Genomic DNA, 23,677 nt, shown 5'->3' with positions numbered 1-23,677 from the left:
TTATGAGGCAGATGAAGCCACAGGGAGCCAATTCTGGTAACCAGGGCTGATTTTGAGTGAAGATTTTGTGTTTTTTGTGTTAAAAAAAATCTTCTGTGCCTTTAATGCCACGTGTGCCATCACAGCTGATGTTTTCTCTCTGTTGGAGGTCTGTGGTGAAAGTCACAAGCGTACACAATGGGCCTTCTATGGAACAATATAAAAATAGCAGTGGTGCTGGAAGCGATCTAGAGATGTTCAAGAAGAAAAAAAAAAAAAGCACAGCCAAATTTAAATTATGTATAGTTTCTGGTTTTTGTGGTTTTTGTGCTTGCACCTTGTAATCAGATGCAATGTTGCTAAATACACAAACAGATGATATACAGGTATGTAAGATGAAGGATGCTACCTATTGGTAAACAGCATATCTGATGTAATATTCTGTGTATGTTGTTTGTTGGGTTACAAATGACTAAAAACATGTTACACTGCATCACATGGAAGATTAAGGTCTCAGAGTGATTTGTCCCTGCTTTAGATTTCTCCTCAGAATTGCTGGTGCGGGTTAAAAGGCAGTGCTCTGGATCATCTGATAGGCCTTACTGAGTGTTTTAAGCAGCTCTTCCTTTTCCTTGGCAGGTAGAAAGCTTGACTGTGCAGCGCAAATGTTCTGTAAGACACAAAAAGATAGATTTCACATTGAGCTAGGGAATTAACTTTTAGGGAATGGTTCAGGAATCTGGGAACTTAGTCACACTCTCATCAACAGTAAGCAGTCAGCTAGAAGTTTCATACTCATGTATGTACAGTGAATATAGAGGTACAGGAGAAAAACAGTGTCCTGTGCATCTTCAAATTCATATACAGATGTTATATGATAAATGCACAGAGAAATATATGGAGCTACTGAAGCATTTATCTTTAAAACACAATTTGCATTTGCTAGTTTTGCAATAAATGTCCTGAATCAGCAAAGATTGATGAGATGAGATTGATGAAGACAGAAACGATGCAGAATGCTGCAGCTTACTGCTTAATGGCACTGTTGTGCTTTTGAATACTTATGCTTGCTTATCATATATAAAATAAAAAACTAAATGTAACTCCACAATTGGTGACTTTGGACCAGAGTTTCTGTGAATCCTGGTGCAATATGGCAGGAAAAGACACCTGTCATACTCCCAGTGATGACAGGCATTCTCTTCTGTCACTGTTCCCGGTCAGGAAATAGTCTGGCAATTAATCCTCCAGTAAAATCAAAATGTGCCCTTTTTACATTATGTTAGTCTTTATTTAACCACAATGTTGCAATTACTGAGCTTTATAGCTCATATTCGTTACCTCTATAGAGCTATGCTAGCTGTTTCCTGGATGTAGCTTCACAATCTGCTATAAAGATTAAATGAGCATTGATCTAAGTTCGCTCTTGGAAAAAAGCCAATTAAAATGTCAGTGTCACCATCCTTTTAATGAGCTCTTGGAAAATTATTCCAAACCTGGTGGAACTTGGATGTGAAGCTCAATTGGTGCATTGGTTAAAATGCGTCTGAGGCTCTTCGGTGAACAGTGGATTATTTCTCCATGGAAGGTTTGGTCCCTGCTTCAATTAACGATGCAATATACCTTGCAATTACACCCCCTGCCTTCTTTTCAAACCATATTCAAATGAATTCTTCCTGTGAACTACTGCTATGACTATTCATGCATTTGATCTCACCAGTCGTTTGAATTCCTCCTCAGTGAATCCCATGTGTTGGTGTGCTGCCTGGTAGTCGTGATGCAGCTTGGAGTTAAAGATCAGAGGGTCATCTGTGTTCAGAGAGTAGTTAGCTTTGTCTTTCATGAACCTGCACAAAAGAAATAGTACGAAAATGAATAGATGCCCAAAGTTAGTTAATATTTAAATAAAATAATTAATAATTAATTAATAAAAAAACAAAAGAAAACTGACTTGATGACGGGGTGTTTAGTGAAGTCTGGGTTGCAGGCACCTGTTAGCTTACTCGAAATAGGACACGTCTGCAATCAGAACAGCAAAGGCAAAACTGAGAGGCCAAAATATTCCAGTCTTTCTTTTTCTAATTCAATTCAATTTAATTTTATTTATATAGCGCCAAATCACAACAAAGGTCGCCTCAATGCTTCCCTGATTCTCCTTACAACAAAAGGATGTAAACACAAGATGAGGTGTTTCTAAAACACCTTTTTCACAGTAGACATTTTGACTTGTGGCAGGAAAAGCACACTTGGAATTAATGATGCCACAGATCCCTTAAGTGCCGCACTAAGGCATCAGAGACTACTCCAAGGTTTTTTCTCATTTTTCTATTTGAATTTTGAATTGAAATTTTTTTTAATTGAAATTTTTTTATTTCAGTCAACAACAACAACAACAACAACAGATTATAATTTTACATAAAAGTACTCAAACAGTAACCGAAAAAGGAATAGGCTGAAGCCTTATGGCTTATACTTATCCTATCCCTTACCCCCATAGAAATAATCAAATCCTTAACCAAGAAAATAAATAGCATTGATAAATAAGTTGTATAACAGTTTGAAAAGAAATCAATGATAAATCAAGAAATTAAATCAACACAAAACATTTTTAACAAACCAAATTTCTATACCTTGTATAATACTAATATTTAAAATCTTCCTGAAGAATGACAAAGAAAAACACATCTTCAGTTCATCATTAAGTCCATTCCATAATTTCACTCCCAAAACTGACACACATCTATACTTAACATTGGTTCTCACTTTAGGCATTTCAAACTTATAAGACCCCCTCAAATCATATTTTCCATCTCTTAGTTGAAACATACTTAAAATACAAATTGGAACATTCTTTTTCATCACACAATATATAATTTCTAAAGTTTTAGAATATATAATGTCCATGAATTTTATCTATTCTGTACCTCCTTAACTCCTCAAAACTTCCTACTTGTGAAATCAATCTGAGTGTCCCATCTCAAAGGATGTCTTCATTCCTAAAATACATCTGAAGGACAGAGGAGAGAGGAACTTCTTGCAAGAGCTAAAGTTGAGGATCCACAGCTGTATACTTTGCAGAAATCTTCTTACCCATGACGTATAAAAGAGCCATGACATATAGCTGGTATATATGTAGCTGAAGCACTCTAAAGATAAGGTTTCTTTGTGTTCATATGTTGTTTCATTTATTTAAGATGATCAACTGCATGAAAAGGACACAAATATTGTGTCCTTGTCACATTCTGCCATGTTGTGAATTTATCTAAAGGCAGTAGGCCTAAATATATAAACCATCATCAACAGCTGACATCTGAGACCAGAAAATACAGCTGGAGGCTACAGCAAAACAATAAACAGAGCTCTGTGAAAATGTCTGATTTTATAAAGTGTCTCTTCCTTGTCTCTTCCACTTGCAGGAAAGGATGCAAGGAATTGACGAAAAGGCAAACATCAAATTCTCCACTAGGGGTCAGTGTATCACTGTCGCTAAGTAGATACTTAGTAGTAGCCCTCCAGTCCACTTTATCAATGTAATTATCTAGTAGAACAATCTCATTTCCTGTCTGTAATGAGCAATATGATCAAAGAGCAAAGTACATTTAATAGATTAGATAACTTTGCGTATGATTCATGTTTATAATGAAAATGCTGAGAATTTCACACAGTTCTTTACCTCAAAGTGCATGTTTTGATCCAGCAGTTTTTTGTACAGGTCCTTGTCCTCCAGAGTGTGGTAACCGTGCCCAACACGTTCAGCTTTCAGCACTTCCACAGCCTAAATTTGAAACAGAAATTCATAACATAGAGGTGAAAGGTTATAAAGTGCAGAAAATTGCACATGTCAGCAGTGCCTTCAAGCTATTTCTGGAGGCACATTCAGATGTTATGCCATAGCTGAACTGTCAGTTTAAAGGATGGGTTCTTTAGAGAGCAGCTGTTTTATTTTAGTCAGACATAAAGTGGTTATGCACTACAGAAGTTTGGATGGACATTAAAAAATAAGCACAGTATGTAGACCTATATTGGGTTCTTAAGTATACCCTTGTAGGCCCCACAGGAGTTTGAATGAACCATGCCGCTGCCAGTCAGCAACAGCTGCAAAGGATGCAGTCCGTGTTACCAGGTAGATGTTTATGCAACATCAACCGAAACTGAGAACACTTCTGTAGTTTCAGTGTAGGGTGAGCGACAGATGTGTGACCCACAGTGAGCGTTTAAGGAAAGTTTGCTCTATTTAAATATCTTGTCTACGCAGTAAGAATGTGCAAAGATCTAATTAGAGTGGGCAGGGTTTGTACAATAACTTATAACGAGTAATAACGAGTTACTGCATGATTAGTGACAGCAGCTGTGACACTTTATTTCGACTGGTACTTCTACTCATTTTGAGCACTTTCTGCTACATCTCTCATTCACACAAATTCATGCAGTGCTTTTATCTATACCTCAATGCTTTTATCTAACATTCACACACACTCACACGATGGATGCATCAGGGACAACATAAGATTCAGTATCACAGTAATCCAAGAAAACTGATCCCCTGACTTTCTGATTGATAGACAACCTGTTCTACCACATGAGCCGCAGTCACCCAACAGTCTACAGTTAATTTATTTCAGTTATACTCCAATGATAATGAACCAGCTATCGGAGAAGTTGTGCTAAAATTTGTCTGCTCTCTGCTGGAGGAAAGGGGCCCTCTCAGGATTGGCTGTGGGTGTGCCTCACATGTTTGTGTTATGGTGCTGGACCTTCACATGTCTCCATTGTTGTGTCGTCCTTTATCCATATATAGTATTCACTCAGTGTTAAATTTATTCTTTTACCAGGCTTCAAATGGGCAACACTAAATATAAAACGCTTATTTTATTGACATGCCTGCCCTCCACCACCTCACTCAGAAATGTCTCATTGTTGAGCTGCTTACTTCCTTAAAATGCACACAGTATGTATGGAGCAATTTAAAGGCACTCCCAATTTGTTTTCACACTAACCTTCAGCTGGGCTACAGAGGACATAGAGCTATGCTCTTCTTGTTTTCTTTGGACCTCTGCCCTTAATTCTGTTGTTAACATGTGGCTTGACTGTTTTGTTTAAACATGCTTTTACGGACGGTTAAACAATCAGTGGGCTGCACCAGCCTGTTCACAAATGTCTCAAGTTATTGTTGAACAGCTCACCTCCTTCACCACAGAGGCCGGCCCCACCTCGCCAGCATGAACTGTCCTGTGGATCCCACAGCGTACCGCTTCCTGGGAACAAAATCAATCATGAAACACATCAGCAATCAAAGAGCTCAGCCAAACATTTGGTTTCCACATCTGTAATGTGTACCACTGGCTTGAGTGCCGTTTATAATGTAGACAGGTTCTTGTACACACTTATTCTGGCAGAAGTGAAAACTTTAATAAACGTTCCCCCAGTGGGTACACATTGAAATAAAAATGAATGTTTAATTTGTCATCGAAGTAAACTAAATATAGAGAAGGCATTACTCTGGTTTGAACATCTGGTTTCATTTTAGCATCCACAACCTGTGGCACACCGAGTGTGTCGTGCTTAATCAGCTCATACTGCATGCATCTAATGATCACATATGAAGATAACCTTCAATATTAGGGAGGACTTTGTTCTCTCAGCTCTGGTACTCGTTAATAATTAACGTACAGTGTGGGGGCTTGTATATACATTTCACAGCAGATAGTGATAAATACTGCTCGTCATAAAGAGATGTTAGAAAAACAATGTCTCTCTAAAGGAAAAACAAAGAGAATGACAAAAATGTAACAAATACAATGTATGCAATGAATACAATGTAAACTGTAGATTTACTTAATGCACATACAGTTGCACTGAAAGGTTTTCTGTGAATTATTCTAGTGCTTAACGATTGTACACCACGTATCTTCACTCAGAGTTTGAGACACAAAGTTTTAGTTATTTGGGGTTGTCTGAAATAAAAATTCTGTATACAGAGTTGGAAAATACAAACAAAACCCCTTAGATTATTATGCCAGAAGTTGGTTGAAAGCGTTTGGTCAACATGAGCATTCTTAGGTACTTTTAACAAAATTTGGGTATTATTAGTTGTACTAGATGTATTTGTATGAGTTTGTCAGTCCAGTGAGTGTGGTAAAACAAGCCCAGCTGTATTTAATCACGAGCATTAACGGAAATTTGAGAGGCCTTGGACCCAAGAAGTTAGTCAGGTTTTTTTTCTTGATGTTGTGCAATGACTCCAAAGAAAAAGAACAGCTCTCAGAAATCACTGCAAGCCCAAACATTCATATCCAAGACGAGTGCATGAAGCTTTCAGCTGCAACTGTGTTATTTACCTATCTATACACACATATACACATGCAGGCTGTTTACCTTACACCGAATAACATTACAGAAATGCTTCAGTCATTCAGATGGTATTGTACTTTCTGTTGATGCTTAATGCATAATGAGCCAGCCAACAAAATCCATGCAACATCCGCAGATGCTGCACTGGAATCGCACAACATGGTTTACAACTAGCTTATGAATTACTTTCATTGACGCACAAGCCGAGGCAGTGACTGAAAGAAATTTTTTTCATGCTCACAGATGAAAGTTCATGTAGTGTTTTCTTATACTATTACTACATCAACACGTAGTGTTTGGGGGGGGGGGGGGGGGGGTATTAATATTCAAACAGCAGCTTATTAAATGATTCAAGCATCCAGTGAGGACAAGTTTTAGGCTAAACTCATTATTTACTGTAATGTTTAACTGCACATGACTCAAAAAGACTTCAAGGGTTTGAAATTGTGATTCTTTCTGAGGTATCCATTAGTTATTAATAATTTCTAGTGTTATTTCCCCCCAGACTTTTGTGTTTTCATGCCTTAGTCTTTGTTAGTTATTTGTGTTTTTAGATTCTTACTTTGAATTTTTTATGATTTTCTTCTTTTTTTCTGCCTCTTCAATCGTATGCCCTCATTTGTTTCACGTGTGTTTAATTGTTCCTACCTACTTCTCATTTAAAGGTTGTTTAAAGGTTGCTGCTGTGAAGTTCCCACTCTCTGGAGGAACTTCTCAGAAAAGCTCAAAATATTTGACGTAACTCATCACACCCAAATCATAATGTGTTTGAACTGCTGCCATCAGATGACACAGGATATGAAGGCACTGCTGTGCACATTTTCTGAATGTCTGTCTTTTTGTTTAGCCTTCCCTATTTATATTTTGTTTTATTTATTTTGTATATAACGTTTATACCTTAAAGGGTACTGCACTTCATTTCTTAGTGTGCAATGCCAATAAAGATATTCTGATTCTGATTTCTAATCACCACCAAGTGTGTTTTTCCTGCCTTTCCAATTCTTGTATTCTATTTGCCAGATTTTTGCTACAGTTTCTCTCCTGTGCATCACTGACAGTAACAACAGAATACCAAAAGAAACAACCACAGTCAGATCTCTTTAGGAGTATTTAGCTCTATTATTATTGCTACTCTTTTGTTTTTATACTAAAAAAGTATGAAATACAAATTATGATACCTACCCATGCTGGTAATCATAACCCCTCCTGTCTTTCAGAATGTAATAAATGTAAAATTGATGTAATTAACTGATGTAAAATATCCAGCACTTCAGTGCATTAAGTGATTAATCTACTTCCTTCATTAAGGTCTGACAGGGAAAACTGATTACTTACTGTGGTGTTCCCAGAATTAATCAATACTGGCTGGCAGAAAAAGAAATTGGATTTTTCTGACAAGCTTCACTGCATAAGAGGAAATTGGTTTGGGGAAATTAGATTTTTCTCCCATATTTGCTGGATAGAGATATGCATCAGTACATAAATTCTCTATATAGTGGTCTATGCCAGTAAATAAATACAACTTTCTCACTGAGAAAATTTACTCTGCGGATGTACTTAGCTGCAGCGTCAAAAGAAAACTAGGATTATGATAAAATACACAATATAAATTACATTTTACTGCATGCTCCTCTAAATATGCAACTAAAATTGGTGATAGTTAAAAGGGCAGAGAAAATCATAGTGATCAATTCTAAGGAGAGCGTCTTTATCATATTGCAACCAGGGCCAATAGTTTGAGACATTTTACCTATAACCACAAGAAGAAGGCAAACTCAGGGCATTACCAAAGAAAATCTATGATTGGGAAAAACAGATTATATGTCAATCCGTCCTACAGCTGTCAGGATATTTCAGCAGACCAGCAAATAGACTAACGATGTCCTAAAGCCCCCATTCCATAGAAGTTATACACCAATTAAATCCACAATGCTTACATGCCCACAGTGATATTGCTAAAACATTAATGCAAAGTGTAAACATAACCACGATCACCCACTTAGTTAAGTGTCTGTGCATGCTCGAGCTTGCTAACTACGAACTACGATCAAGGCTGTCAGGCATCTTATTAGGTAAATTGTTGTAAAACAAAAATATTGTACCAGCTGAAGTTTTTACCATATATTTCTGTGAGATGATAAAGTCTTTATTCCAGTCTGACTTAGAAATACATTTGCACCAAACCAATTTCTTAAAAAGTACTAAAAACATTTAAAATGTGCAAAAATGTTTACATCCGGTGGTGCTAGAGGAAAAGTCGGGGCATGACCAAAATAGCATCTGAGAAGCATTTTCTCCTAAATCTGTATGTAAGACATCTTACCATGTAAGGGATAAACATCATTTGCTGACAGTGTTGCATTAAAATGCAGGTCAATAGAATTTATCCTTTGGGGACCATTTATTTTAAGGTTCCCAAAGGATTTCATGGTAATGCATCCAACGGTTATGAATTTTGACTGTGGAAAATTACGATCCCACAAACGTCTCTCTCCATGCAGCTGTAAAATAAAGCTTCCAATACTCTAAGGATGCCTGAAAGTTGATGATGCAAAAAAAAAGCAGCTATATTTATCTGGCCGTAGCCACTCGGAGCATGACAGACTCTACGACTGTAAAGGTGTTTTTTTTAAAGGTATTGTAGTTAGGCATTTCTTTTTAGATTTTACAACTGTAAAGGTATTTTTATGACCTCAAAAATGACATAATACTTTATTGTTACAGCTGAAGGGGGTGAGGCTGGATTATATGGCATTGTTGTGAAACAAAGACAATTTAAAGTTCCTTCTGATGGATGATGTTCATCATACTGGTGTTTCAACAAGCTCACCTCATAGGCCTTCTTGTGTTCAGGATTGGCTTCACAGTTGAGAGACTCATCACCTGCCAAATCAATGGCAACCACTCCCTCATCCTTATATTTCTTACACAGCTTCACAACATCCTCTGACCAGCCTGGAGAATTTAAAACATACATGTGTTACTAAACAGCTTGGTCCTGCTAACTGATAGCACACATGCTAAATGATACATAAATGTGACGACATGATTAATCTTCTTTTATGACAAGTTCAAGAAAACTTTAATGAACATTCATAACTGTATTCACCTGGCTGATAATAACAGAGGTTTTGTTCTTAATGAAACAGTCTGTAAAGTCAATGTGAAACCAGTGCCAGCAACATGTGACCTTTGTAACCTTTGAACATACAAACGTGGTTGCTCCATGCTGATCTCCTGGTTTTATTATTATTGCAAAAACACTGTTTCTTATCTAATGTTCAGCACGAAAGCAATAAAGTGTTTCCTCAACTTGGCGCATCACATCCTTTCTGTTATTACTTCACTGATATATATTCTACTTTTACATAAATCCAAAGTTACGTAAGTACGCACTGTAACGTGTTTAAGCATAAACTACTCTACCTGCATGCTACAGCTTGTAATGTATCTGTATTTGCTGTCTAAACCATAACAAATTCAGATGTCCCGTTCACAAAGTCACAAATGAAAATAAAATGTAAACAGTTTCAGCCTGTTTTTGTGAGACTTGTACTAGAAAATGCACGATGGCAGATATGAGTTTCACTTGGCGGTTATACCGGAAACAGCTGCAGGAACGGAGCAGAGCAAAGGACACATCTCTACGATCAGTGCTGCTGCTAACGCTAACTGCTCATGTTACCTCAGTTAGAATTACTGATACAGCAGTTTGAAGTGTGTACTTGTGCAGATACTAGCAGCACTCGTTAGCCCTCTCCTGTGAAAGCTGTGGATCTCTAATGCTTTTTTTTTTTTTTTTTTTAAATATAATCCTTAATGTTTTATTGCCTCTAAATACAAGTAATATTGTTATTTTCTTTGATGGCCAAAAACCTCAACAAATGTTCAGTGATCAAATCCTTCTGAGGATTTATCCTAATTACTTTGGAACTATTTAATCAATAACCACTGAGAGAAAATACCAAAACCTGAGGCTTTCTCATTACCCTCAGATATCCTTTTAAGTGCTAATTAGGGAACGTTTATCTATGATCATCAGTTCCTCCATTTTCTTAACTGTTTATCAAATTCAGTAATAGTAGGTGACAGCTGTCAAGGAGTGACAGAACACCCTGGACATGTTACTGGTTTATCACAGCTTGTGACAGATGTAGAAAAATGAATAGTTTACAAACTGTGGGTCTCCTGTTTTACCTAAATACCGCACCACAAAAACTGATGTTTTGAGTACCCCTGGTCTTTTTCAGACAGTAATACTCATAACATCACCACACTAAATCACACGCTGTTTGTCACATGATTCTGGGACGTATAAATGGGTCACATGATAGAGAGTATGTCTGCTGACACTGGGCCAAGGGTGAGGTAGATGATGCTGACACAGAGGGATGGACTACCATCTACACATACAGCTAATTTAGAACCTGAATCACCCAGTGAGGCCAATATATCAGCTGATATTAGCTACTTGCTGATGTATTAGTATTACTATTAACAGCCAATAAATAAAATAATAAAGCAAAGCAGACATGGGAACCACCCTTAGTTTGTCTGCCAGAAGGGAATTCTGTAGCTTCCTTGTGTGTAGCACATTTATATTGCACATTTAGTACACCACAAACTTAACAATCAGCTAACCAGGCAGAGCCAAGCAGAATAAATAAGTAATCCAGGACTTTTAAAAATATATTTACACTGCACTGTCATTTTTCTAAGATCTTTGTAAAACCTCGTAAACATCTACACAAATTTTAGGGAAATCTGTGAATATATTGCGTATCTGAGAGGAGAAAATATTGGCTCATATATTCGATTTTTAAATCACCAAATAGTGGCAAATCCACTATCGTTCAGAGCCTGAACGATAGTGGATTTGCCACATGCAAACTCCTCACAGAAAGGCTCCATCCACCTAGATGGTTTGTCCTCAGAAACCTCTGGATGTGAGGTGCAATGCTAACTACTACATTACCGTAGCATCCCCTGAACTAACACAGTCACGTTAGCAATTTCATTTCATGAGCTCAAAGTGCTTTTGTCTAAAACAGTCCATCAGACATTTTTATACAGTGCTCATTGGAGACCAACAATTTGTAGCATATTCATTTGAAAGAAATACGAAAGGTTTGCATATCTATATATATATATATATATCTATATATATATATATATATATATATATAGTATAAATTAAGTTAGCATGTTGTGTTTTTCTGTGGCGCTTGTGTTTATTTTATTTTTATTTTCTAAAAACAATAACTGAGGCAGTGGCTAAGACAGAACACAGTACAGCAAGACCTTATCTCACAAGGTTGTGTGAGCAGACAGGAGCATGAACAGTTCATTACTTGGCATGTGGCGCATGCAGCATAGAATGGACCTGGCTTTGATTTTGAACTTTCTCTCCCCCTCGCGGAGGCCCTCGTTAACCAGTCTCACCACCTCATCTGGGCTCAGGTCGCCCCTGAGCAAAGACAACAAGAAACGTTCCAGTAAATGAATCAGAAGTTTATTTGATCCTTTATTTGAGCTGTGCAAACCAAATACCTACTTTTTCTGGTTCCATGGAATTGGCTTCACTCCACTGTTAGCTAGAAGATGTGGGCTGTATCTAACTTCAACATAAATCACTCCTTCTTTGGCTTTGTCTTCAACAAACTCACGGGCTATCCTTTTAATGGCCTCTTGGTCTCCACTGAGAATTGAAACAGAAAAAAACAGAACAAATTAAAATGCCCATTAGCTCTGATAAGCTTATCTCAATGATAACAAAAAGCAAAAGCACTCGCCACTCCTAACCAGCTATCTATACATTACTGTCTTTCACAATGCACAGTATAAGCATTTCTAGGAGTTAGCTCAAGTGTTATTGATATGATCTATGATACGGGACGTATTTTTTGCATGTTAATGATGCTGATTGACTTATAATCTATTAGATTAAATTCGCTGACACTGACAACTATTCCATGTTGTGCATAATGATCCTCTCGGCTTTCTTCTACAATTTAAAACCAGGTGAAATAAGCAAAACGTTTTTATCATTTACACTGACATGTTAAATTATGTACAAATTTTTCCAAGTGATCTCACCTTATTGAAATTATGTTTAATACTTGGTGTTGACACACTGTAGGAGATCCAGTGCACATTGGAGAGGCATAAGTACAAGGACTTTAAGGACCCCAAAATGTTGAATGCCCTTTCTGATTGATCCCATCCTTCCTGGGATCAATCCAGGGGGTCTCATTTGTTAGGGGAATTTGTAAAACACTTTTTCTTTTCAGATGAAATAGTTTCATAATTTTCTGCATGACAATACAATACAATACTTTCATACTGGGCGAATACTGAGAGAATTAGAGCTTTCCCTCTTTTCCAGCAGCACATTTTCACTTGCACATCATGTGACTGCGAACAACGCTGCTTACAGCATTTACAATGAAAGCGAAAGCTCATTGACCAGCCTTGAATGCATGTTCTGCAGTGTCCTCACAGTAACCCCCTCAGAACACACACAGCCTCATCACTGCCAAGCTCATACAACAATTTGGCCTAAGCTCAAACCAGCCTAGCAGGTTCCCTGTGTTGTTGAAGCTGTCCTGGCTTTAAGCGCCTTGATTCAGAAGAGTCCATTCAGCACAACTGCATGACGCATTCCAGACATTATACAGACCAGCATTGTTGAATTCTTTTATGGCCATTGAACATTTGAAGGCCTGTACTCGGTCTTTTTAAATGGTTGAGGCCAGTTACTGCGGGAACTAAATATAAGACAGAGTGACACCGAAAAGGAACTGAGAACAACTTCACTCTAGTTTTAATTTGGCTGCTGAAGTGGAACTTGATCTCTGTAATAACGTGTTCCTCTTCTGTATGTCTGACATTTAAAATCAACCCCCTGTCATGGTGCACAATTATATTGCATAATCCTGCCAGGTCAGTATCATCAGTCACAGCTATACCACACATCCTGATTTCAAAGACTTTGGATGCACTATGACTGTAGTAGCTACATTTGTGTGATAACAAACTGCTTAACTAGGCTATTAGTAACTCGTTCTTTGCACCCAGGGTCAGCTGATCAAGAGGGAAACACCTTAGCTAAGTATGGAACTGAAATGTGGCACTTACGCAATTACGTGCATATACTCATTGAACTTTTCCAAGAAACTAGTGAGGGTGCCAGGCTTTTCCACAATGATCCTCTTCTTCATCTCCTCCACAGTATTCACTGGCAGAGGTATACCACGCCTCCTAACATAGGGCAAAAAAAGGAAATAGAAAAATGTAAAAACTGCATTGAAATGTAACCATTTAATTTTACCCTTTATAAATGTTTTTTAACTGAGTTGTGTACTTTGTTTAAAATAAATTTGGAACAGCAGTAATTTGTGTGACATAAACCACTAAAAATTTGAATAAAAACATTTGACTGCTTTGGTGACTGATATTCACAACTTCAATCCCAAGCCTTCTGAGATGGATTATATTGCTATTTTGCCAAATCAAAGGAGATGAGAACTACCTGACTAGGAACAAATGGTAGACAAATGTCATAAAAATATAGCTTGTATATAAAGGAAGATTGTAGCCTCCCGAAATAAAATGTAAAGCCACTGCATAAGTGACTTAAACCTCCACTCTTTCAAACTGTCAGCAGAGTCGGCTCCTCTGGTTGGAATTTACAATTTTCAAAGTAGTTAAGATTCAGGGCATGGCTAACATGTGTTGTCTGCTCAGTGAGTATGGGCCTCTAACAATAAAGCTAAGAAATTACCAATTTTGCTCTGCACTTATTCTCCTGGAAAATAACACAACTGCTGCTGTAGCATTTTTTTCTTAAATGAATCAACACTAGGCATGTCACCAGAACTAATCTTTTGATATTACAATTTTTAAGGAACAACGCAGACAGTGTCAGCAGCGTTTGTACCGAGGCTCACATTGTTCAGAATTGACACGGACAGCATACACCTGCCAATGTTTTTGTAATACCCTTACATGCTGAAGAAGAAAAATGCCCATAAGCCACTGCAAAAACTACACTAGAAAGATGGCGACTAGAGAGCAGCTCTGACAATAACTCCACCCTGACTCACTGATAAGAAAGGAAGTTACAAACAGGCATAAAAATACCTTTTGATGTTTTCCTCAAATACAAGTTACCTCTTTTTTGAGACAGCAGGCAGTGACATGATGAAATCAACTATGCTCCATGTTTGCAACAGCTAAATGCTCACGCTAATATAATGCAATTAACATTATACCAGAGGTGGGCAACTCCAGGCCTCGAGGGCCGGTGTCCTGCAGGTTTTAGATGTGTCCTTGATCCAACACAGCTGATTCAAATGGCTAAATGACCTCCTCAACATGTCCTGAAGTTCTCCAGAGGCTTAGTAATGAACTAATCATGTGATTCAGGTGTGTTGAGCCAGGGTGATATCTAAAACCTGCAGGACACCAGCCCTTGAGGTCTGGAGTTGGCCACCCCTGCATTACACCGTGCAGTAATGTTAGAAGGCGACTCGACAACCATCCTAATTTCAGTCTGTGGCCTGTCAACAAAATATAATGTTAAGATTTTAACTCAATGGTCTACCTTGATCATACCAGTGATTTAAAACTACTTTCTAATAAAGGAGTTTATTTTCACCAATAAAAACGGTATCAAGAGTCAGTGATTTTGGTACCATGTAAAAAACATTCTGGCATCCTAGTTCACGCTCCATATTACAATTTCCCAAAGCATAATTCCTAATGGGCCAAATGCCTTTTGAAAATAAAGCCGGAGAATTTTCTTTGGCTTGTATCATCCAAAATACTTGCCATGACAGTTAATATCTAAACGTCAATAATAAAAAACTAATACAATTTACATATATTAACTCACTTGGCAACATCCATAATGGTCTGCACCCTGATGGCTCCATCCAGGTGCACATGCAGCTCAACCTGTGAATGAGAAAGTTTGTTACCAAATAAACTGATTATCAAAAATACTTCAATGCAGAAACCTGGTGGAGTTTATAGAAGACAAATATGATGTCAGTTGAGCAGCAAGCAAGAGCAGGGGTGTGTTGCAATTCTGTGATTTGGCTGCAGCCCATCGTGAATGCAGTATGCATGACAGAGCAACAAGTGGTGAAAAGGCCAGCAGTGCCAGGGAAGGGTCACAATAAGTATTCTGGCTCTCCTTCCATTGCTGTGAGTGCTGATTTTTCCAACCAGATGACAAATGATAAATCTCTGCCCCTCCCTTAACAGCTGAGACCTTGGTTGTCACAGCGAGGTTCAAATGAAAATTTTCCTACCACAGACATTTAATTCTAACCTCTGGTTAGAAGTGATGATGAGCAAAGAACTAGGCAAGGTTATTGAAACTTGTTTCAATAAAAGTTTAATCTTTTTATTGCATTAATCAACTGATTAATATGCTTTAATCCGCTTCTGATTGAGCAGTGGGAACCGACACAGGACACTGTTTTTGCCAAAGCTTAAAATTAGAGAAACTTGGGACAGTTTAGGACATTATCTGAAGATGAGGTAGGGTGAAGGCAGAACACATGGTAACTACATGCACACTGATTATTAGCACTAATCTCACATTGGCTGTATTCTCATGTGCGCCTCTATCAGTGTTTACAAAGATTTATGCTGCAGTGCACATGTAAAAAAAAAAAAGCTCATGTTTTTATTGCTCTGAAGCAAGCAGGGCTCAGTGGGAAAAGCTGATGTACTCACTTTCATGCTCCAAAATCATCAAATTCTGACAGCTGAAATGTTTATTCACCATTTTTTGCTTCTTTAGAAATTGATATTTCACATTAAATAAATATTATAGAGAAAAGTGTCAGGCTCTGAAAAGACTTATTAAACCCTGGACAGCTGAATTTACAGTTTTTCTCAAATGCTAAAACACATGTCACAAACGTTACCACCAGGTCCCCCAATGTCCAAACACAACACCCTTCTCTAAAGCTACATAAACACAACCACACCTTCCCACTGCAAAACTCAAACTCCCACACCAAGAGAGCAGCTCGAAGCTGTCAAAACTGTAAACACTATACACAGCATTACACACTACAGCAAAACAATTGAAAACACAATGCTCAATTTGTGAGAAGGTTCTTTGGTTCATAACTGCCAATGCATATTTTTATAAACTGTACAGTAACGGATCGTCATAGAACCCTGCAGAGGATTAGGCATTTAGATTTGTGAGTTTCACATGAAGACTATAAATGTATAAAAACATCCTGCATGGACGTACACTACTGTAACACAACTCAATGCAAAAACAGAATCTATCGCACACAACAGTACTCTCGGAAACATGATCAGGGTGTGAAGTCTTTTTTATTGTCTACACGGTCTTTTTACAGTATTACACACAGTCACTGTGCGGCATCATGTCGCCGAGCTGCATTGGGCCACATCACCTCATCCACATCACAGGCTATATTGTCCCTTGCTAGGCACCGCGGGAAAAACGCCCTGGAATGGCGAATCCATCCCTGGAAGGCCTCCACTGGGATGTCAGCACAGGCCAGCTCCATTGCCCGTACAAGGTTCTCTCTTGTGTATGGCTGTCTGTCATACACCTTCCATCTCCATGATGAGAAGAACTCCTCTATAGGGTTCAGGAAAGGGGAGTAGGGTGGCAGACAGACGTTTAAAAAGTGGTCACTGTTGGTGGTGAACCACTCTCTGATTTGGTGTGTTTTGTGGAAGCGGACGTTGTCCCAAATGATCACATACATGTGATGTGCTAGCCTAGGATGGTGTTGTTGACGGTCCAGGAGGATGTCTTTTAGCTCCTCTAGGAAGGTGAGGAGACATTGGGTGTTGTAAGACCCAAGGACAGCATGCCGGTGGACAAGCCCCTCCGTACCCATAGCTGCACAAAGAGTAATATTACCCCCCCGTTGGCCAGGAACCTCAGTGATGGCTCTTTGGCCAATGATGTTACGGCCTCTTCGCCTTCGTTTCTGGAGGTTGAAGCCAGCCTCATCCAGGAAGAGGTACTCATGGGGTCTGGCCATCGCGTCCAACTGCATTATCCTCTGTGAACATGGAAAAGCGTACAGGTGTTCAGAACGGTCAATCAGGTAGCACAGTATTGTCCAGAAGTAATGTAGGCCACTAAGCAACACAGTATGTCCACTAACTGTACTGTGGACATGGATGTATACGTACTTGCACATACTCGTAACGTTGTTCTATGTGTCGCGCAGAGTTGCGCTCAAAGGGAACCCTGTAGACCTGTTTCATCCTCATCTGTTGGCGCCGGAGAACTCGGTCTATTGTGGACACGCTGACCGCATCAATGTTCTCAAAGTTTACATTATCTGCAATGACTTTGTCTCTGATCTCTCGGAGTCTAATGCAGTTGTTCTCACGGACCATATCTGCAATGAGGGTTTCTTGTGCCGCTGTGAATATGGCAACCCTCCCACCTCTATGTGGCATCCTTTCAGCTCTAAAGAAAGATGTGTTGTCAATTGACTGATTTATATGTAAAACTACATGTAAAGTAACAGACCACTTTCACAGGCCTGTAAAACTGTAGTGTGACAAAGAAAGCAATAGCGTACTATACCTGTTGTGTTGTCTAAATGCCTTGATAATGGTGGCCACGGTGAACCTACTCAGGTTTGGATGTACTCTTCGTCCCGCTTCAGCCATTGTCATGCCATGGCCAATGACATGATCAATTACTGTTGCTCGCATATCATCTGTTATGATGGTGCGAGGTTGTCTTCTTCTCCCACCTGGACCTTCTCCTCTCTCTTGTTGGCCTCCTTCTCTTCCTCCTCTACTCCGAACTCCTCTTCTTCTTAGGCCTTCACCTCTTCCTCCTCTGATCTCAACCCCTCTTCCTCTTCGGCCTGCAGCTCTTCTCCTTCCGCACGCTCGAATGCCTTCATCCATTGTGATTGTTTGGCATCTTCACCAAACTATGCTTTTATAGGTGGGGTCACATCATTAGCAACAGGTGTCTTCAATTTTGAGTCATTGTGTGTAGTGACTGACGCCAGGTGTGTTCCCTGTGTTCAAAGATTGGTGACTGTGGCAAGCATTTTGCATCACATGGGCTTTCATTTGAGAATATGAGCAGAGTTGTTTTGCAACATGTGTTTTAGCAAGGAAAAATGTGTTTAGATTTATGAGTACAGAGGGTTGTGTTTTGTGAATTGTGTCTTCATGTGACATGTGTTTATGGTACTGGAATATGGTGGCTACATTTAGTAAATGTGTTTAGACTACTGGTCATTTGGGTTACAGGATTGGCTTTTGTGTTTTAACATTTGAGAAAAACTGTAGGAGTGCTGGGATTTCAAATGTCCTACTGGTTCCCTGGAAAATGCCAGATGTTGTGGGTTTGCATCTTTTACACCTGGAAAAGCTTGGCTTCATCTCATATGGTTCAAAGCATGTTTCCAACATAAAAGGGAATTCAAAGGCTTGATGTCACTGGCACCTGTTAAATGATGGGTTTGGAAATATGGCAAATCTCTGTGCGGTTTTCTAAATAATTTTTCATATCAGAACTTTCAATAATAACAATGAATAGAAATGATTTAATTGGAGCTGTTAAAATACAGATCTGCAATATCCTATCTGTAGCTCTGCGCTTGACAGAAAGAGGCTTTATGCATTATTAAATGAAGTTATGTCAGTTAAGTGGAGCCACACAACCTTCTTGTCATACTTCTGTCTAAGAACAAGCCTAAGCTGTGAGTAATGTTAAAGACAACATCAGCCCAGTAGTTCCATTGCATCAAATGTTCTGAATTTGAGTGTGCTGCCATGCTGGCCTGTGAAACTTGTGACAGAACCATGAAATCCCAATTTTATGGAAAGATTACAAAGTCTGTCTTTGTCTATTGATCACTTTAGAAAAATGAGTAACACTACTCAGTTTTCAGTAACTCTGGTACTTTAAAGGCTCCAGATTAAAGTTCATAAATTAACTGAGTCAGAAAAATTAGCAACTATTAATACTTACAAGTTGCTTAAAGTGTTTCACATTATTAGCTTCCAGCTCTACAGGTACGGCTTTATGTTTTTTTCTGTTTTATATTGTCATGCCAAAGCATAATAAATAACAATATAACCACCAAATGCCATCATGTATTATATATAAATGAATACATATTTTCCTCTTTTTTGTATAGTAAGCATGACTTTGAAAGTTAGCATGAAGCTGAAAGTTTTTACATAAGAGTTATGTTAGATAGATGTGCAGGTATTTCTGCTGCAATCATGGTGCCAGACTCCTCAGAGCAGGTGTGTCACCATCAACTGAAAATTTAAAAAGTTTCAACCACTTAACTGTATAACTGCATAGAAATTCCCAAATATGAGATGAATTAAGTATTTCTCACTATGAACTTTTTCCGCCTGCAAAAAATCTTCAATGACACAAACTTGCACTTTTTGAAAAGACTGAAAAGACTTTTTTCAGAGTCCAGTAATATCCTATTGACACACAACAACTTAGTAGAAAATTGCTAGTTGGAGCAAGATTTGCTTCTATTACATGAACTGTCTACACAGCTCTGTAGCTGCATCCTTTTTGGTGTGACAATGGTAGCCAAAGAGCAGATGTTTCTATCCAAATGTTCACCACAGAAATGCGTGTGCATCTTTGAGGTTGTTGATGTCCCTTGCCTACAACACCACACAAAAGCCGAGCGTGTCAGTAATATTGCAGCCACATGGCTGTCTGCAGACAGAAGACAGCTGGGTAGTCAAATTCAAGTTTAAGGATTTATGCGGTAGTTCTTTCAGGAAAATGGCAGTTCTTCTAGTACATTGTGTGCCTTATACAAACAAGTGTCACAAACAAGCTGTTTGTGAAGCTGTTTTTTAAGAAAATGACCACGTATCTACTCTGTAATTATTAGGCAATCCTAAAATAGGAAGTTTAAAAAAAAAAAGTTTGGACAGGATTCCAGTTGGGTCTATTTTGAAGCAACATTTGACTTCTGTCATCGCACAAAACTTTGTTTCTATTTGTCTTAGCACCTTTAATGTGATGCAGCTGTGCAGCACTAAAACATAACAGAAGCTCAATGAGAGCGCACTATTTAGTCTTACTGAAACTCTTTAAACTCTTATTTTATAGATGAAGCAAATATTGTGTGATCAACAAAAATAATCAATCAGTGGTGATCATTTGCTACTTTGCATTACAGGATTGTACATTGAATATGTTTGGTTTAGAACAGGTGGTCTGATAAAATAAGACATGCACAGATGCAAAATGTTTAGTGTATTTTTGTAATGATGTATGTGTTATGAGCCATTTCTTTAAGAAATGAATTATTACATTAGCACAGACCAGACCTAAGACAGCAAAGAAACCCGATGAAACTAGTCTGTCTGACCAAACTTCCTGAAAATTTAAGCACCAGTCTGCAGAAAAAGTAATGTGAAAATTTGTCATAACAGTACTGTTCAACACTTATAGCTTATTCTTTGTTGACATTGGCTGTATTTCAGCTTTATGTGATTGGAGTTAATTATTGAAAATACATATGTCAGGTTGCCAAATATGACACTATGCATAGATTCAATTCTTGGACCCAGGAACATGAAGACAACATTTCTCCCATTTATTTTTTTCACTCTCATTTAGATGTGATGTGCAACTACTGAAACTTTAATCCAGATCCAGAACTTCCAGGTTGGGCCAAACATCGAATTAAACTCTTTTTGAGTAATCCAACTAAGCAACAGACAAACAAAAGAAGTCATGTAGCCTCATAGGTGGAGTTAATTCGCTTAACAACCATATTTTAGCAAACAAAACCCAATGATCACATACCGCACTAATCCTGAACTACAGCACTGTGATGCATTCAGCATACACAGTAAAACGTGTTTGGTGAACCGGTGACAGTTGTTGCTGGACACAATGAGCTCTTCAACTGCATATTAGTGTGTAATGAGATTATCTCTTCCAGCAGCCACCGCACCCTGAGGTTAGGTTATCTCCATTTACAAATTTTTCACAAGCCAACATCACGTGACCTCAACACTGCATGGCAACAGAACCCACATCTTTTTCTCTGCTTCTAAGAAGATAACAGGTATCAGGCTCCAAAGGGCACCAATATACACTTCATGCCTGTGTGCCTGATTTGCATGTCAAACTGTCTGACTAATAAACGTTTATTTGACTGTTAAACTTTGTTATGGTCATCGGTTGTCAGTATCATCCCTTTAAAAGTATTATTGATAAGCTATATTAGGAAAATAATGTAAAAGTTGTGTTTCGTTTGTTTATTATTCAGCGAGGATAGAATCCGGCGCATTAAGCCTTTTATGCCACGAGCGGACAAGTTTTGAGACCTTCCCCAATTTCTTTGCTTTGCGGCAAAAGGGCATTGAAATGAAAGGTGCTGCACACGGCTCCTTTCATTCATACACCGGGTTTTGTCCGTTTAAAGGAGGGTAGCCAAATTTCAAACTCCAAGCAAGAAAAATAAAGTTTTTCCGTGTTTGAGTGCGGGTATTACGACAGCAGGAAGGAAGTTGTTTTTTTTTTAAAAGTTAAACTTTATTTTATGTTTAATTTTTAAACCTTTATTTTGAGTCCTTTTTTGTCGAGGGGGTTCTCACAATAGGGTTCCCAAACAGTGTCAAAGCAGGCGTACAACCATGGAAAATTGAAAAAGAAACCGCTTGAATTATTAAAGCTCACACTACAGTGAGCCGGCTGAGCTGTGAACGTACCTTCGGCTTGCTGAATACTACTTGTTCAGATGAGCGATCGGCCATCGTAGAGAAAGCGTTGTGGCTGAGCCTGCTGGTGTACAGAGAGCTGACGAGTGGAGAACCGAAGCTTATCGCCGCTCGCCTTGCTATTATATGCATGACTCGGGGACACGCCTTCTTTCCCCTCCCAAATGCAAAAAGCAGCGCCAAGAGGCTGTTTTTTGCTGGACTACAAAGTGAGAAGTGATGGTGTGCAGATCAGCAACAGGCTGTGCGCTTTAGTGTGCGTTAAACATGCGTAGCCTTAACAACAGCGAGCAGAAGGATTAATGGCTCTGTTGTCTGTGGCAGCAGCTTTGCACCCATGTGATGGGAGCTTTGCAGCCATCTAATTGGCCTAATAATATGAAACCAGGTTTTGAAACAGCGAATTCGTTTGCATTTATTCAAATCTCTGATCACCGAGACCCCAGAAAAGAACAATAATCACAAACAAAAATATTAATTTTGTTGCAATAAACTTCACTTTGGAGCTTTTAAAAGAATCCGTTTACCCCAAAGGCCATTGGCCTACTTCAAATGCTTCAAATAGCTGCCCGTGGAAAGTGCACAACCTCCTAATCCCAACAACAGGTTAGACTCTTTTTCTGTCAGCATTAAAAGTGTTGAACTCAGACCTAATCAAAGGAGCTTGCAAAGAAAAGCGTCTGGACTTCTTTAAGTTTACTTGAAGACGTTTCACCTCTCATCCGAGAAGCTTCTTCAGTTCTAAGGTCAAATGGTGGAGAGTCCCAGATATAAACCTAGTGGGAGTATCCCCCCACAGAGGGACAAAAGGACCCCCTGATGATCTTCTAATCGCCTGAGCCAAGGTGTGAAACTGGGTGTGGGTCCCAATCAGCCAGAGTTTCGGGTGTGTTCATTGTGAAACCTGGCCCCACCTTATCATGCGAATTCCTGAGGTCACATCCTGGGCCATCTGACCTCAGGAATTCGCATGATAAGGTGGGGCCAGGTTTCACAATGAACACACCCGAAACTCTGGCTGATTGGGACCCACACCCAGTTTCACACCTTGGCTCAGGCGATTAGAAGATCATCAGGGGGTCCTTTTGTCCCTCTGTGGGGGGATACTCCCACTAGGTTTATATCTGGGACTCTCCACCATTTGACCTTAGAACTGAAGAAGCTTCTCGGATGAGAGGTGAAACGTCTTCAAGTAAACTTAAAGAAGTCCAGACGCTTTTCTTTGCAAGCTCCTTTGACTACGATGACCTGGATGACTGAGAACCTTCACAGACAAACTCAGACCTAAATTAAGGGCTGAAACCGGTGTAGTTTATCTTCAGGTTTTAGTCGGGAAACAATAATAATGGCACCATATGGCAGTGGGAAGCATTATTTTTGTATTTTCAGATTTCATATCACAGAGATAAAATGCTTAGACTTTTAACCAGCTGGTCCCAGTTTCTCATACCACTTACAGAAAATGTAAAAAGCACTTTCGCAGCTTTGGTTTCCATCATTTGCAGCTATAAAGACATCATGTTTCTCTTGAAATGTTTATCACTAATCTGCATCTCTGAGGCTGTTGTTATCACGTTTAAAAACA

The 23,677-nt window shown here is 38.8% G+C and overlaps 1 protein-coding gene across 2 annotated transcripts; it reads right to left on the bottom strand.

The window, feature by feature from the left end:
• Positions 1 to 216: 216 nt before the first annotated feature.
• On the bottom strand, positions 217 to 22,343 carry ada (adenosine deaminase). Of its 2 annotated transcripts, XM_084916228.1 has the most exons (11): positions 22,084 to 22,343; positions 15,227 to 15,288; positions 13,468 to 13,590; positions 11,885 to 12,028; positions 11,682 to 11,797; positions 9,161 to 9,285; positions 5,163 to 5,234; positions 3,653 to 3,754; positions 1,931 to 1,998; positions 1,697 to 1,826; positions 217 to 649 (listed from the first exon to the last, which is right to left on the bottom strand). In XM_084916228.1, exons 1-11 carry the CDS (start codon positions 22,222 to 22,224, stop codon positions 545 to 547), a joined length of 1,188 nt encoding a protein of 395 aa, XP_084772354.1. In that variant the 5' UTR covers positions 22,225 to 22,343; the 3' UTR covers positions 217 to 544. The 2 variants fall into 2 exon arrangements, with proteins under 2 accessions (XP_084772354.1, XP_084772355.1); XM_084916229.1 differs by lacking the exons at positions 15,227 to 15,288; positions 22,084 to 22,343 and adding an exon at positions 14,503 to 15,190.
• Between the last annotated feature and the right edge of the window lie 1,334 nt (positions 22,344 to 23,677).

This window comes from Perissodus microlepis, chromosome 20 (assembly GCF_051167445.1).
Source record: "Perissodus microlepis isolate ML-2025 ecotype Zambia chromosome 20, ASM5116744v1, whole genome shotgun sequence".
NCBI classification, from domain to species: Eukaryota; Metazoa; Chordata; class Actinopteri; order Cichliformes; family Cichlidae; genus Perissodus; species Perissodus microlepis.
The sequence above is the reverse complement of the archived record's forward strand: the minus strand, read 5'-3'. Positions and strand labels throughout refer to the sequence as shown.